Genomic DNA, 15,646 nt, shown 5'->3' on the forward strand with positions numbered 1-15,646 from the left:
TACTTGTTCATGTGAGTCCATCCTCTTTTCCCCTGTAGTTCTCTCCCTTCTCCCCTCTGGACCCTGTCAGCACCTTCTGTATTACAGTGTCTTTGGTTACATTTTGGTAAGATCCATTTTTTAGTCTGATTATTTGTTGCTGAGTTGTATGATTGCTTTATATGTTCTAGTTATTAACTCCTTATCAGAAAGAATACGATTCGCAAGTGTTCTCTCCCATGCTGTGGGTTATCCTTTCACTGCGGTGATAGCATCCTTTGATGAATAAAAGCTTTTCATTTTCATGTACAGTTTATTTTTTCTTTTGTTACCTGTGCTTTTAATGTCATATTTAAGGAATTACTGCCCAATCCAGTGTCATGAAACTTTTTCTCTAAGTTTTCTTTTGAGAGTTTTATAGTTTTAGTTCTTAGGCTTTCATGTTTACTCTGACAGAGTTAATTTTTGTATATGGTATAACATAAGGAGTCCAACTTCATTCTTTTGCATGTGGATGTGCAAGAAAAGTTTGTATTTTTGTGTATGATCATTTCATTTTGCTATATACGCATTTCTGTTTTACTGGTATCTCAAAGAGAATAATTTAAAAACATAAAACAAAATGAGTATATACAGCTTTAAAAAAAACTAAATTGGCAGTATTATTGGGCATTGTCTTAGAGAAGTATTCATCCACTGCCTTGATAATGTATATTTTGTGTTTCTGACTCTCCTTTTTTTTTCTTCCTCTTACAGATTTTCTCAAGGTCAGCAACTTGTGACCAAATTAGTAACTGCCCCTGTAGCTTGTGGGGCAGTAATGGTACCTAGCACTATGCTTATGGGTCAGGTGGTGACTGCCTACCCAACTTTTGCTGCACAACAGCAGCAGTCACAGACACTGTCAGTCACACAGCAGCAGCAGCAGCAGCAGCAGCAGCAGCAGCAGAGTTCCCAGGAACAGCAGCTTACATCAGTTCAGCAACCATCTCAGGCTCAGCTGTCCCAACCACCGCAGCAATTCTTACAGGTAATTCTCCCCCACGGGCAGTCCGTCCCAAACCCATTTACTTTAACATAATGAAATTCAGCACTAAATGGACACTTTTGTAAATGATTTGAAAAATTTATAAGAGCTTATCGTACAAGTTCAATTTCTATAAAGAGAATGTTTGCCCCAGTTAGCTGTATGTTCTTTTACTCGTTAATCCTCAAAGACTTTTAGCCCTGTCATGGACATAATCAATTATTTGAATTGCTAGATTGAATAAGTGACTACTTCCTGTCCATATCAAGGCAGTTTAAAGATTTTATTTATTTTTTATTTTTAGACAGAGAGCAAGGGAGGGAGAAAGAGGGGGAGAGAAACATCAGTGTACAAGAGAAACACCAATTAGTTGCCTCTTGCATGGCCTAGCCCACAACCCAGGCATGTGCCCTGGAAGGGAATCAAACCAGAAATCTGCTGGTTCATAGGCCAGCACTCAGTCCACTGAGCCACACCAGCCAGGGTATCAGTGCACTTTAATAGAGCCCTGTCTAGCTAGAGTTTTTGGAATTTAAGCAAAGGCAACTTAACTTCTCTCTCTTGTTTTTTTCTCTAGCAGCTCATCAAACTCTACTCTCTGCAGGGCAGGGGTATTAAACAGGATTTTTAAAAATTAGTATTGATATTATCTTAAATTATTTTTTAAATTAAGTTTTATAATGATTTTTGGTTATAAATTATTATTAGAGGAGAAGTACTGTGGATGCAGAATACATCATAGTTAAGAACTTGGCCTCTCAAGTCAGGCTGCCCTGAGATTCAGTCACTGCTATGTCACATTCTCTGTGACCTTTGGCAGGGTATTTAACTTGGTAAACTTCAGTTTTCTCATCTGTAATGTGGTAGTGCTAATAGTTCATATCTCACAGGTAAACGATGCGTATAAATCACTGAACATAGTATAAGGCATATTAACTAGCTGTTGTTTATAACCACAAATAGTAAACACATTAACCAAAATGCAGACACAGATCTCTGACCTGAGCACTGGCTAACAGTGCCCGCAGTGTCATGGATGATCATGTATGATCATTCACACAGACTACTGAGTCTTGTGGAGGAAAAGGGATGGCACGGCTAGTCTCTCAAGGGGGAGAGCCTCAAACGGCCTGGCCACCCTCTCAAGGGGAGAGTGGCTTGGAGCGGCCTGGCAACTCTCAAAGGGAGAGAGAGTGCACCGACTCTTGCCTAGACAGGCTTTTATTGTTTTTTTTTGCACAGGAGTTCAGGTACAACTTAAATCATTGTCAGGCAGTAAACAGTAGATAGTATACAAAGAACCATTAGGGCTTCTCCTAAGTCAGGGTCTGTCAGCTAAAAGGCTACATAACTTTGGGAACATAAACTCTTTTTCTGCTGGGGCCTTTATCATTTAACTAAAAGCATTCTTAGTAAAGCAGGCTTCACAGGATTGTTAGGAATTCTTTCTCATCCAGATCACCCAGGGAACTCACCATTCCCAGCACAAGGCTGCACCACCCTCTGTCATTGTTTTCAGGCTTAAGTCAGGCAGAGAAGGCAGATAGCCAAAGAACTCTCAGAGACTTCTCGCAGACAGACTGAGGACTCAGGCTTTGTCAAAGCCGGGGGCGAGGGTCCATCTCCCCTTTTCTCCATAGCCCCCAAGTCTTTCCCTAGGGCCTCCATGTGATCATGCCTGTCTCAATCATATCTGTCTTAGGTCGTTCCCCACTTGGGGAATCTTACCTGTCATTGACTAACTGATCAAGCATTAAGGCCAGTTATGGAAAAAGGAGCAGAAGCAGCTCTCCTGCCAGGTAGATAAGCTTTGTCTCCTTAGTGGCTTATGGTCCAAAGGTCGCTCACTCAGCCTTAGCCATTGGGGGTTACAGCTCCTGAAACCAGGCAGGGCGGTTCCCAACAGATCTCATGTAGGTATATTAGGCAGGGTCTGCTTATCTGAAGGATACAGAAGAAGGTTATCTTGATTTGTATCCTCACTGAGGGTGCTCAGTAGCAGATTATGACATCTGTAAATCCAACCTTTTTACTTCTTGCCTCAGGGAGCAACTTTGAATGTAGGCTAGTCTAGATTTGTGCTATAGACCAGTTGATGTAGGCCAGGCACATATCATCCATTTTAGAGTTATACAACTTATGGTATAATTAGATTAGATTATACTTATATTTAGTGTAAAGATTTAGTAATATACTATACACTCAGATATAAATATAGTGTTAATTTATTACCTATGGAGTACTGATCCAAATATAATTTCTAACCTTGTGATATGGAAAACTAAAACAGGTTAGTTGCTTAAATATCTCTGTCAGGTCGTACATAGTCCCTTAGACCTTAAGCCTGTATACTTCAGCCATTAATGACTGGCTTACCTATTGTTATATATGAGTTAATAATCAGAATTTGTAACAAATTATCAATTATTGTCTTGGGGAAATATAGCCAATGAGAATTAAGTAAAAGCTTAAAAAAAGAGAGGAGTTGCCTTAAGATCTCAGTCCTCTAAGTCTATCAGAACGAATGCCCTTAAAAAATGAACATTCTCTTATTCCCTCTTTTTTTTATATCCTTACCCAAAGACACATTTTTCATTGATTTTAGAGAGAAAGGTGCGTAGGGACAGAGAGAAATGTTGGTTTGAAAGAGAAGCATTGATTGGTTGCCTCCTCACACGCGCCCCTACTGGGGATCAAACTCGCAACCTGAAATGTGCCCCAAACAGGAATTGAACCCATGACCTTTTGGTCTGTGGGATGGCATGTCAACCAACAGAGTCACACTGGCCAGGGTTATCTGCCACTTCTAAAAACAGCATTCCAGGACTTCTAGTCCAGATGGAGGAGTATTTCTCCTTGCACGACCACAGCAAAGATTATAGCTAGACTTAAAAAAAAAAAACTAGCACTCTGAATCATCAGAAAATTGAGCTGTATGAAAGTCCAATCACACAGGAATGAAAGAAGTCACTTTCATCTTTATGGGCAGAGGGGGCAGAGACAAGAAGATGCGGAGACATGGAAGGGGTGGTCCCACACCCACAGGAGGTGGGTAAAAATCAGGGGGGATACCTCAGGAGTGAGAGATCTCAGGCCCACACCATAACAACCAGCCCCAGGTTCCAGTGCCAGGAGCAAAGCTCCCCATAACTCCTGGCTATAAAAACCAGTGGGGGTTGGGGCAGTGGAAGAAACTGTTGGATTCTCAGGCATCTCCCCTGAGTCAGGGTCTGCAACAGACTTAGGACTACACAGACTCACTCTCTCTCTGGGCTCCATCACCAGGGCAACAGCTGGAAGGATACCAGTGACGTACAGGAAGAAGCTGAAGTGTCTTGCATCAGGGAGAGTGCCAGGGGACAGCTTCCTCCTGGATAAAACTCCAGAGGCCAGGCAGTGGCCATTGTCCTTTTTCTAAGGCCTCCTTGACACAGAGACAAAGCCTGACACCGTATCTAAGACTCCATCATCCTGGTTCACATGGGTAGCCCTGTCATGGCAATTAACTCAGGCTCTGCCCCTTCCAACTTATGTGTGTGCTTTTCTACACACTACTAAGATAGGGAGTCAAACCAGCTCTACCTAATACATAGAAACAAACACAGGGAGGCTGCCAAATTGAGGAGACAAAGAAATATGGCCCAAATGAAAGAACAGAACAAAACTCTAGAAAAAGAACTAGACAAAATAGAGATAAGGCAGCTATTAGATACAGAGTTCAAAACACTGGTTATTAGGATGCTCAAAGAAATCATTGGTTACTTCCCAACAGCACAAAAAAGACCCAGGCAGAAATGAAGTTTATACTGAGTGAAATAAAGAAAAATTTGCAGGGAATCAGCAGGGGAGTGAATGAAGCCCAGAATCAAATCAATAGTTTGCAACATAAGAAAGAAAAAAATACTCAATCAGAACAATCCAAAAAAATGAGGATAGGGTAAGGAGCCTTGGGGACTTCAGATGTACCAACATTCAAGTCATAGGGGTGCTAGAAGGAGAAGAGAAAAGGCAAGAAATTGACAACTTATTTGAAAAAATAACAAAAGAGATTTTCCCTAATTTGGTGAAGGAAATAGACATATGAGGTCTGTCCAGAAGGTATTCAGCCATGTAGTATGAAAAATAGAAACATTAATTCAAGAAGATACAAGATATGAGAAACATTGTACATAGGACAATGACACCTCAGTCCCTTTCAAAGTAGCCTCTTTGGGTTTTCACACAGTTCTCTCAATCACCATCAGTTGCCCCATCGTATTCTCCTGAATCTCACTGATGATCTAAAATCTCTCCCTTTCAAGGGTGATTTTAGTTTTGGGAAAAGCCAGAAGTCACAGGTGCCAAATCAGGGCTGAGTCACCTGGGTGATTTGATGTTTCACAAAAAAAAACTCTGTACAAGATGTGAGATGTGATGCATGAGCAGGTGTCATCAGGTTGCTCATAGCTGTGGCCTTCCGAGTCATCTGAATACCTTCCACAGAGAAATGTTGAAGCTTAACACAAAATCTAATGCAGGTTTGTTGCTCTACTGAGTCATTTTGTAGACAGCAGCCACCCAGTACACATGCTCACTCAATGGCTTTTACCACCCCCACTGACTAGTACAGTGAAGTCATCATTCTTCATGCATGTGCATTCCAGTCCACTTTTCTTGGCTGCCAGGTTACATCGATGTTGCACAAATTGTTCTCACTCTAGTAATGGTGGTTGAGCTTTTTCCAGGCAGACCTCATACTAGTTCAGGAAGCACAGAGTCCCAAACAAGATGGATGTGAAGAAGCCCACACCAAGACACATTATAATTAAAATGTCAAAGGGTAAAGATAAAGAGAATCTTAAAAGCAGTGAGAGAAAATCAGATAGTTACTTACAGTGGAGTTCCCATAAGACTGTCAGCTAATTTCTCCTAAGAAATTTCGCAAGCTACAAGGGACTGACAAGAGTATTCAAAGTCAGGAAAAGCAGGGACCTACAGCCAAGATTGCTCTACCCAGCAAAGATATCATTTAGACTACAAGGGCAGATAAAGCGCTTCCCAGACAAGAAAAAACTAAAGGAGTTCATCATCACTAAACCATTATATGAAATGTTAAAGGGACTTAAGAAAACGAAGGAGATCAAAACTGTGAACATTAATATAGCAGTTAAATTCACAACTATCAACAATTGAATATAAAAACAATGCAAACAAGCAGAACAGAAACAGAATCATAGATATGGAGATGATCACTTGGAAGTGGGGAAGGGAATGGGGGAAAAGTTTCAGGGATTAAGAAGTACAAATTGGGGCCCTGGCTGGTGTAGCTCAGTGGATTGAGCGTGGGCCTGCGAACCAGACGATCGCGGTTCGATTCCCAGTCAGGGCACATGCCTGGGTTGCAGGCCACTTTCCAGCAGGAGCCAGTTCCCTGCAGGGGGTGCACGAGAAGCAACCATACATTGATGTTTCTTTCCTCTCTCCTTCCCTTCCCTTCTAAAAAGATAAATAAATAAAAAATATTAAAAAAAAAATAAGAAGTACAAATTGGTACAGAATAGCCATGGGATTGTAAAGTACAGTATAGGAAATGGAGAAGCCAAAGAACTCACATGCATGACCCATGGACATGAACTAAGGGTAGGGGATTGCCAGAAGCAATGGAGGTACCAGGTGGAAGAGGGCAAAGGGAAAAAAAATGGGACAACTGAAATAGCATACTTAATAAAATAGAAACAGCATTCCAAAGACATGGGATCCCTAAAGAAATAATATAGGAAATACTCTTCAGAAATATAATCCTAAGTAGGTAGTAAATAACAATTTGGTTTTTTTCACATGTAATACTTAGTTCCAAAATGTATCTCTGTTGTAACCCTATAATGCTTATGACTATCCTGAGTTCTTTATCTTTCTTACAAAAGCTTTTCCTAATGACAGAGAAAGCAAATTGTCCAGATCCTTGGCAAAGCCTCATGGTTCTTAAAGTTCAAGGATTCATGTGTATACGCATGTAGGTGTCCTACATGCGTAGCTGCAAAAATCACCCAGTACAGTTTCCACTTTTAAATTTGCAGCACTGCATCGAGTTGTGTGTTGATAGCAGTAAGGATGGACTTGCATTGTAAATACTCAACTTCCTTTTGGTTAGTTTCCTTTGTATCCCTGGAAGTAGAAATCAGGCGAAAGAAACAGATTTCTAGAGTTGAGACTTGCCCAAGGTCACACAGCTGATCAGTGACAGAGCAAAACTCAAATCCAGGGCTTCTGACTTCAAGTCCTGTGCCCTATTTTGTTTTGTTTTGTTTTATTATGCCACAGTGCTATGTATAGCACTCAAGGCTCTAACTCTGTCCTCATTTTTAGAATACTTTTAGATAGTAGTGATGTTGATATTTAATCTTCATAGAAACCCAGTATTGGAGGCACTGTGATTTTCCTTATTTTGTAAGTGAAGAAACTGAGGCCCAGAGAAGTAAATAGCTTGACCAAGTCATACATTTAGTGACAGAGCAGTCAGAGTTTGAACCCAGACAGTATACTCCAGGGCTAATGCCAAGCCACCAAGCTGCTGCTCTGACCAACTGAATGCATCTGTGCAAAGGCATTACTATTTGACCTCAGGGTCAAACACAAATATGTGTTTCATATTTTCTTAGCTATGCTTAAAATTTATTATCTGCTTAAAATTGTGATCTTTAGGACATATAAAGAGAGAAAGAATATGTGTTGTTCGTCTCAAGATATATATTACTGTCTGTATCAAAATCTCCAGCTCAGAGTCCTTAAAAAACAAAATTTTGGCCCTGTCTGCGAGTAGCTCCATTGGTTAGAGCATCATCTCGATACGCCAGAGTTGCAGATTTGATCCCAGTTAGGGCACATTCGAGAATCAACCAATGATGCGTAAACAAGTGAGACAACAAATTGATGTTTTTCTCACACACCTTGCCACCGTCAGAAAAAGAAAACTACATTTTAAAAAATAAAATTTGTTAAATTTCAGAAAGAGGGAAAGTGTCATAAGCATTTTCCAAAATGTCATTTTTTAACAAATCTACGAAAATTATGTAGATTATTTAAAGATGTTTGTCTCATTGGGTAGTGGAAAACTTAAGTAAATCATAATGTGCACAACGTAATGGGGGTAAAGCGGTGCTGCATAATCCATCTGTTTTTAGACTTCTAGGTTGCTCCATGGGAACCCGTCGACTCAGCTTATCCTTTCTGCTGCATTTCCACTACAACAGAGCACTTTCCCTCAATCCCATCACCAGCAACACCAGTCTCAGCAGCAACAACAGCAGCTGAGTCGGCACAGGACTGACGCTTTGACCGATCCTTCCAAGATTCAACCACAGTAGCACACGTCTCCTCTCTGATCTCAAGGGAGGAATGGATTGGCGCATAATGAGTTGCTCAGATGTTCTGAGGATTAGGAGTTTCATGAGATGTGGTATTGAGTGTTCTAATTCCTGGAATTAGTTAGCAGGGAAAATGCTGCCTAGTGGTACAGATGTGCATTAAATACCAGCCATCAGGAAATGATCTTAGGGCCATAGCCAATTCTGACAGTGTTTTCATTGCCCAGATATTTTTTGATGGAAAGAGTATATTGCCAAATGTTAAGAAGCTCAGCTATGAAATATGACCTCTAGTGAGTCAGAAAGGCACTAACAATGTTAGTCACTTTGAGTGGTTCTGTGCCTGTTTTCAGGGGTTTGCTTACAATGATGCCATGAAGACAGTCCAGTAGACCCAGTAGGCCCTCTTCCCCAAACCCTCTCCCTTTTCAGATAATGATGAAATCATAGTTTCACAATGTTGTGTGGGTTCAAATTCTCTATGTACAGATGCTGTAAAAATATTATGTATATGTCTGGATACAAGGAAAGAGAGCAAAACATTTTGTATGCTGCATGAAAGCATTATCTTCTCCTTAAAGGTATGAGTACATTTCCTTAGATTCTAATGCCATGTGCAGACTAATACATCCTTTATTTTCCCTTTTGTTTACAACACGATAGTGTTCCATTCACTTTTCCGGGGCACAAGTCTTTTGTTCATACTTGGCTGTGATGTCACAGTTTGTTCAGAGAGGTATGATGTGCTGCTGGGAATGGATTTTTTTTTTCAGGTTAAATGATTGAAATAACAGGCTTTTCAAGTTACTCAGAAGTATCCCTCATTTCATTGTTTTTTGATAATGTTTGAAGATAGGATTTGCACTGCTTTATTTTAGAAGGTTGGAAGTTTTGATCCTATATTTTGATATAGTTCATAGTTGGAATAGTTGTATAAATGGCTTTCAACACCTGAAAGTAATTTCATGAATGTTTCAGTTACAGGAGTAAAATTTGCACACAAAACATTTTAGGCACTTTTTAACATTCTCACTGGTGGGAATTTTAACTTTTAGGATTTGTTGGAATCTTTTTATTATCCTTCACAATTTCAATGGTTCTTTTAGTCAGAAATGATTCAGGGTTATTTGAGGGGGAAAAAACCCATAGTGCCTTGATTTTGATTCAGGTGATAACTCACCACGTTGAACTCATTGTCCAGTTTCAATGGCAGTTTTGAAACCTTAGTACATTTTTAATAGCATGTGGGTGTCAGTGCCATTATCCTCCTAAGTCCTTATGAAGACTGCTTCGAGTCTCTTGGACTGGAGGTACAAATAATTTAGAAATAAAAGATGACATCTTAACACCTTTAGAGTCATTACTGTGATCTTAAATTGTTTTTCTCAGCATTTTTTGAAGATAAGTAGTCATTGCAGAATTACCAGTAAATATTTGCTCAGTATGATTTCTACAAAGAAAAAAGAAGTGTAGAAATTTGCTTTGCCTTCATACAGCACTAGAGTAATGTAACTCACATGCTTTCTAAACATGAACTAAGATTTCATTTGGCGATTTCATATTCCAAAGGTAATAAATTCCAACAGAAATTATATTCATAAAAAGCATTTTATATATTCTATGGTACTAATAATTAAATTTACAACTATAGAGCGAGGGAAAATTAGTGGAAAATATCTTGCTAGAATATCAAGAATTATTACTGAGGAAAGGGAAAACAGCAAGCTGTAATACATCAAAATTGAATGTAGAAGAAAATGCATAACAGAATCGAGGCTGTTAAACAGGAAAGGCTTTGAGCAGTGAAGGTAACCTGATACATACTCACTAGACGAAGGAGTCCGAGGAACTCGACGCCCATTCCTAACGCTTTTCTGTCCTCAGCTTTGCTGTTATCCATAAGGGATCCGTTGTCTTTCCGAAGAAAACCATTCCTGGCCACACTTAAATTAGAAGATGTTGCAAATGAAAACAACCAAAGAAAGTTGGTACCTACCCTTCTGTTACGAGAAGTGTCACTAGATACCAATCAGTAATCAACATATCAAGAGCTCCTCTTCTAGCTAAATGGTCATCCAGAAGAGATTTCTGACTTTCTCATGAATGTCAAGGATAGTTGTCAAGCGTATGTGTGTACTTGAGCATACATACACACAGACAAAATCGATGCTGTAAAATAGGGCAACAGTATTAATTCCCTTCCCTTTCAAATTGCCTTTGTTAACTGTGTTATGCCATTCCATATATATCTGAGTTGTGCCTCATTCATTTGTGGGTGATATCTAGTGATAGGGATTTGTCTAATGAAAGAGATGAAGAACTATTAAGGTTTATCTTCCAAGTACCAAACTTAAAAGAAAGATGGTGGACCGTGAGTACTGTGTACTTAGATTAAAAAAAGCCAAGCCTAAGACAAATTAGGCAAAATCTTGCATTTATAATTTCTGTTCCTTGCAGCTTTTTTCTGCTTAGAATTGGCTGCTAAATTTAAAGGAACGGCTACCTGCTTTTCCTTTGCCGTCAGTAGGCGGATGTTGTATTGGAAAAACTGCTAAGCACCACGGCCTCTTAGCTCCTTGTTTAACTGATTTCCTCTGCTTCTCTTGAACTTAGATTGCGAAGCTGCCCCTGCCCCCTTGACCATTCTGATGAAGATTCAGCAGTTGACTGATCTTCATTCATTTCTGTAGCCAAAGCTGTTAATTAAAATCCTAAATCTAAGTTGCGAAAAAACACCAAGTAGGAAACGCCTTTAAGTTACTTAAAAACCATTTTTCCTCTGCTTTACTCTCATGGTCATTTTTTCTTCAAAATAAGACATTTTATTCTGAGTGGCACTTTTTCGGTAAGAAACTGTAGATCAGGCCAAATGCTAGCTGTTGTGCAGTGGTTATCTGCTTTGGACTGCCTCGGCACTGAGTGAGTCAGTAAGTATTGTTTTAACAACCACAAGTGAAGTAGAGAAGGACCAATAGAATTGCTGCTGAGAGTGGTGTCAAACCTGAGCCTTGACACTCACAAGTTCTCTTTTTTGAGTGGGAAATACTGACTGAAAAGCATACATGGAGGGTGTGGGTAGCATTAAGTAAATGCTGGTCTCCGAACTCTGTCCTAAGTTGAGGGGGTAGTTTGAGTCCTGTGCTCTGCTTTGTCACTTAAATACGGTTTAGGAAAATACCAGTAATAAGAGAATGCCTGTGACTTTGAGTGACTATAGAATACTGAGTTCGGGATAGTGGAAATGGTAACTTGGATCCTTCCGAAGTGCTGTGGTTGTTGGTCGTTGCCTTAAAGCAGTCTGTGTGCAGTCGGCACTGCAGCAGTGTGGCTCTGTGGCGGGCACTGGGCACTGAAGGGAGATGAACCCTTGTTCAAGAAGCCTTAGACAGGGGAAAGTTATGAACTGGATATTACTCAACATGTTTAAAGTGTTTCCACTACATGGAGGTAAAACTTTTTTTAAAGTAGAATGCAAACAGCATTTTACTCTAGTATTGTTCATTTATTGTTTTCTTTTTCTTTGGTGATTGAAAGTTTGTTGATGAACATTTGTATAAAACTCATTCAAGTCTATGACCTTTCCAATATCTGTGACCCTGTCCATAGTCCCTCAGGAGTCAGTGTTGGAAGGTGTAAACACTGGATATTGTTATTACTGAGTGAGTCTACCCAGGAGTAAGTCGATCGGAATTTTTAGATGGTGGAAAAGAAACAGCACAAAGGCACTTGCCATTTTAATAGTGATTGAAGAAAGAGAACCTTTTAAGTTTGTATGGGTTGGGTGAGCATTGTTCCAAAAGGAGCTTCTGAAGTAACTGCAAAGGAAAAGAGTCGACTATTTTTATAGCATATTTAATATATTTGTATATAACTAAGACGATAGTAGGAACCACCCTCCACATGCCTCCCACTTTTCTACTCCCCCGCCCCTTGCCATAGCACTAGCATAGCCTCGTCCGCATGGGTAATGTGCCTCTTGTCAGCCAACCAAAAGACAGTGCTGCTGCTTTCTGAGACAGGTGAGAAGACTCAGCTCTCATGCCTGGGGATCCTTTTGTAGGAATAGCACACACTTTAAACAACATACCGCAGTCTAAAAGCATCATTTTGAAATATAACAAGCACTTTATTGCAATTACTCATTTTGATAAAGTTTGTCTTAGGCATTATCATTTCTAATGGATCCCCAAATCATCACTTAGGTGAAATTTTAAAATGACACATTTCTGAGAAATGTTTAGATCCAGTGAACCGTAGTAGGTTTATGGGAGTGATTTCAAGGTAGCCAAATGAACTTTTGTTTTGAATGTGGTGGAGTTGAGACTGTTGATGCTAGTCCATTTAGACACTATTGTAAACCTATCTTGCCTAATGTGTGGACACCAAAAGAGCCTGTTTATTTTCAGATGTGTAGGAAAATTTTATCAGTGTGAATAGATGTACAGAACTAACCTAAAAGTGATTGTTAGTAATATTTTAGAATACAATCATTTCAAGAATTATTCTGGGTGTTTTAAATGTGCTCTGAAATGTTGGCATGTCATTTCAGCGTTCCCGTTTGAATTGCTCTTGTAATATTTTTGCACAAAAAGGACTAAGAAAAAGACTACTTTGGTTGAAGAAAAAAGTATTTTTATTTTAATGACTCCTGTGGAAACACTGGGGATGAATTTTGTTGGTGTAGTTATAATTCAGGATATTTAAAACAGTATTGAACAGCTCACAAGAAATTAAACAAACGTGGATATTTAAAAATTTAAAACTCCATGTGACTGTTTTGCATATTTCCCCCATCATAATTTAACACTACATTCCTTGTTTTTCTTAAATAAAATACTTTGCAGGTTTGTTTTGAGTATTTAACATATTTTGTAAGCTACCTGGGTTTTCCTAAGGAAATGTCCTTTGATGAAACAGGATATAGTCTATGAAGAAATTAAGTGAAATTCCATTACCACCACCAGCAAACACTGAGGTGCTGCATTAAGTGACAATCAAAATAGTGAGTATTTATGGAAGAATTCAGAAAGTGGTTTTAAAGAAATTGCTTTGTAAGCAGTTCTCTGGGTTTCTTGAATAAAAATGGCTACATGTATTTATTTATATTTTTTAATACCTTGTGCTGTTTTCTTATCAGAGCGATCTCGTAGTGTCATGTATTTAATTTGTGGTTTCTTTTGTTTTGCCTTGTAGTCTTTTACTTTAGAGAACTGGCTTTTCTTCTGTGGGGCGCAGTGTCTAGCCCTCGGGACCCCTGTGCACGGGCTGCCCAGACCTGCTGTACTCGAGAACAGCAGTGGAGGCCCACATCCAGATGCCTCTGCACTTCCCTCCTGTCCCAAACTCATTTAAGAAAAACAGAACAAAACAAAGGTAACTTCTTTCAAATTTGCTTTGTATAGCTCCAACCTTTTTCTAGTTTTACTTGCTGCCTTTTCCGTTTTGGGGGCACTTTTTATATGATTACGGCCAAAGGCCAGTATGACAGAACCAACAGCATGCACACATTGCCTGTTTTGCCCATTTGGGGAATTGTTAGTAAAAAGGATCAGCAGCTTCTAACGGCCCTTACTATTACATCCGTATTAAAATCCACTTGAGGTCTTTAAACATAGGTGGAATAATGTGTACACACTGCAAACTCTTCCACAGAAAATGTGTGCTGTCTCTGTGGTGTAATGTTGCTTGGTCCTTTAAAAACAGAATCAAACCTCCATACAGAGCACTGTTCAGAAAAGCAGTGTTTGAACATTGGAAGCCTAGGCACCGGAGGGTACGTCTTGCTGTGGGCACTGGAGCAGCATTTCTCTACTTCAGGTCTCCCAGAGGTAGCTCCTGAGTCCCACAGGTGCAGGGTACTGTCTTGCTTTTGGGATCCCTTAGGGAATGGTAATTAAAGCAAGTTGGATTGAATGATGTAACATAAGTTTCTTAATTCTGAGGGTTAAATTGAAGATATGTTTTCAAAGTGTGCTTTTAAATTTCTGAGGAAACAAACTGTGACATCGCGTTAAAAATGATATTCAGATGTTTTATAATAGGTGTTCTGTAGCCGGCCTGGTCTAGTACAAATTCACTGCTGGCCATGGTTGTGCCAGGACTAGTGTTAAAATGTAGAAGCTATACTGTCTTCAGAAGTTTTCTATAACTAGACAGTCATCATCATCAAGCAAAAAAAAATAAAGAAATGTCCTTTTAACTTTTCAGTAGCCATGAACAGCTGTAACTTTAGACCAGTCTAGAAATCACGTGGAAACTATTTCACTGCATAAGCTGGGGAAGGACCTCTGTATGGCACTTGCCCATTCACTCTGTGTAAAGGTTGAAGCCCAAAGATGAGTTAAATTCAGTGCTGTATTGAAACCAGTTAGTGCAAAAAACCAAAAAGTTTTATCTTTGTAAATTTTTCATTGTTAACATGAGTTGGTAGCTGTAAAAACAGACACCGAATTCTTTCTAATGTTCTGTGTGCTACACTGCTGTCCTTACTGCTTGGTTCTTGGTTTTAAATAAAATTTAGATGTAGCCTAACAATCTTACTTTTGAAAGGGTGGAGCTGCAAATGGCTAACTGATCTTCACATGGAGTACCTCTTTTTCTCTAAAGAAAACATTTAACTGAAATCCAAGTAGTTATACAAGAAACGGGCCTGACCTTTTCTAGGTATTGTCTTCAGCCCAAACTCTAAAGTACACGGAAGCACAAAGGGATCATGAATGGTTTCCACAGTGCTATCTTAGGTTCTCTGCTGGTTTTCATGAGCTGTGTGTGGAAATATAGTCCTGTATAAAATATGGATCATTTTGTTACCAATATTAATATTGCCATTTTAATTGTTTTAAAATTAGTTACACTTGTTTATCAAAGCTACCCTTTAAGAGGTACAACTGTGTTATTAGTTTACCTTCACTCAGGCCTCTTGCTATATGATCAGTTTTCCAAGTTATGATATGCATAGTTTTTTAAAACTACATGTACTATTATAATGCTCTTGCCCATACTCTTGTATTCAGAACCTATAGTTACAGAAGAGCCAAGCACTAGCATTTTTTTTTGTAAATGTGAAAAAATTAGGTCCAAACTTTGTTTCCTTATTCAATCTTAAAAATAAAAAATACCTCAGAGCTATTTTCAATATCACTTGCATTTCTCAAAAAAAAAAAACCACCTGCTTTTATGTGGCACTTATAAGAATTACATCATTTTGGATTTTAAAGAGAAGAGTATTAAATACTTTTAAAAAATCACCACCAATGAAATTTTCCTTTTTTTAATTCAGCAATGGAGTCTACCTAAC

At 39.1% G+C, this 15,646-nt stretch overlaps 1 protein-coding gene across 10 annotated transcripts in view; it reads left to right on the forward strand.

The window, feature by feature from the left end:
• The window catches only part of CLOCK (clock circadian regulator), a 127,050-nt gene extending 111,566 nt beyond the window's left edge, over positions 1 to 15,484 (forward strand). For all 10 annotated transcript variants that reach the window (XM_037034127.1, XM_037034132.1, XM_037034129.1 and 7 more), the window contains 2 exons: positions 736 to 1,009; positions 8,167 to 15,484. In XM_037034127.1, the coding sequence (XP_036890022.1) occupies positions 736 to 1,009; positions 8,167 to 8,349 (457 nt within the window). In that variant the 3' untranslated portion in view covers positions 8,350 to 15,484. The remainder of the gene's footprint in view (positions 1 to 735; positions 1,010 to 8,166) is intronic.
• The last annotated feature ends 162 nt before the right edge of the window (positions 15,485 to 15,646 follow it).

Source organism: Sturnira hondurensis, unplaced genomic scaffold (genome assembly GCF_014824575.4).
Source record: "Sturnira hondurensis isolate 20B ecotype Veracruz unplaced genomic scaffold, ASM1482457v3 Scaffold0022017, whole genome shotgun sequence".
Classification (NCBI taxonomy): domain Eukaryota; kingdom Metazoa; phylum Chordata; class Mammalia; order Chiroptera; family Phyllostomidae; genus Sturnira; species Sturnira hondurensis.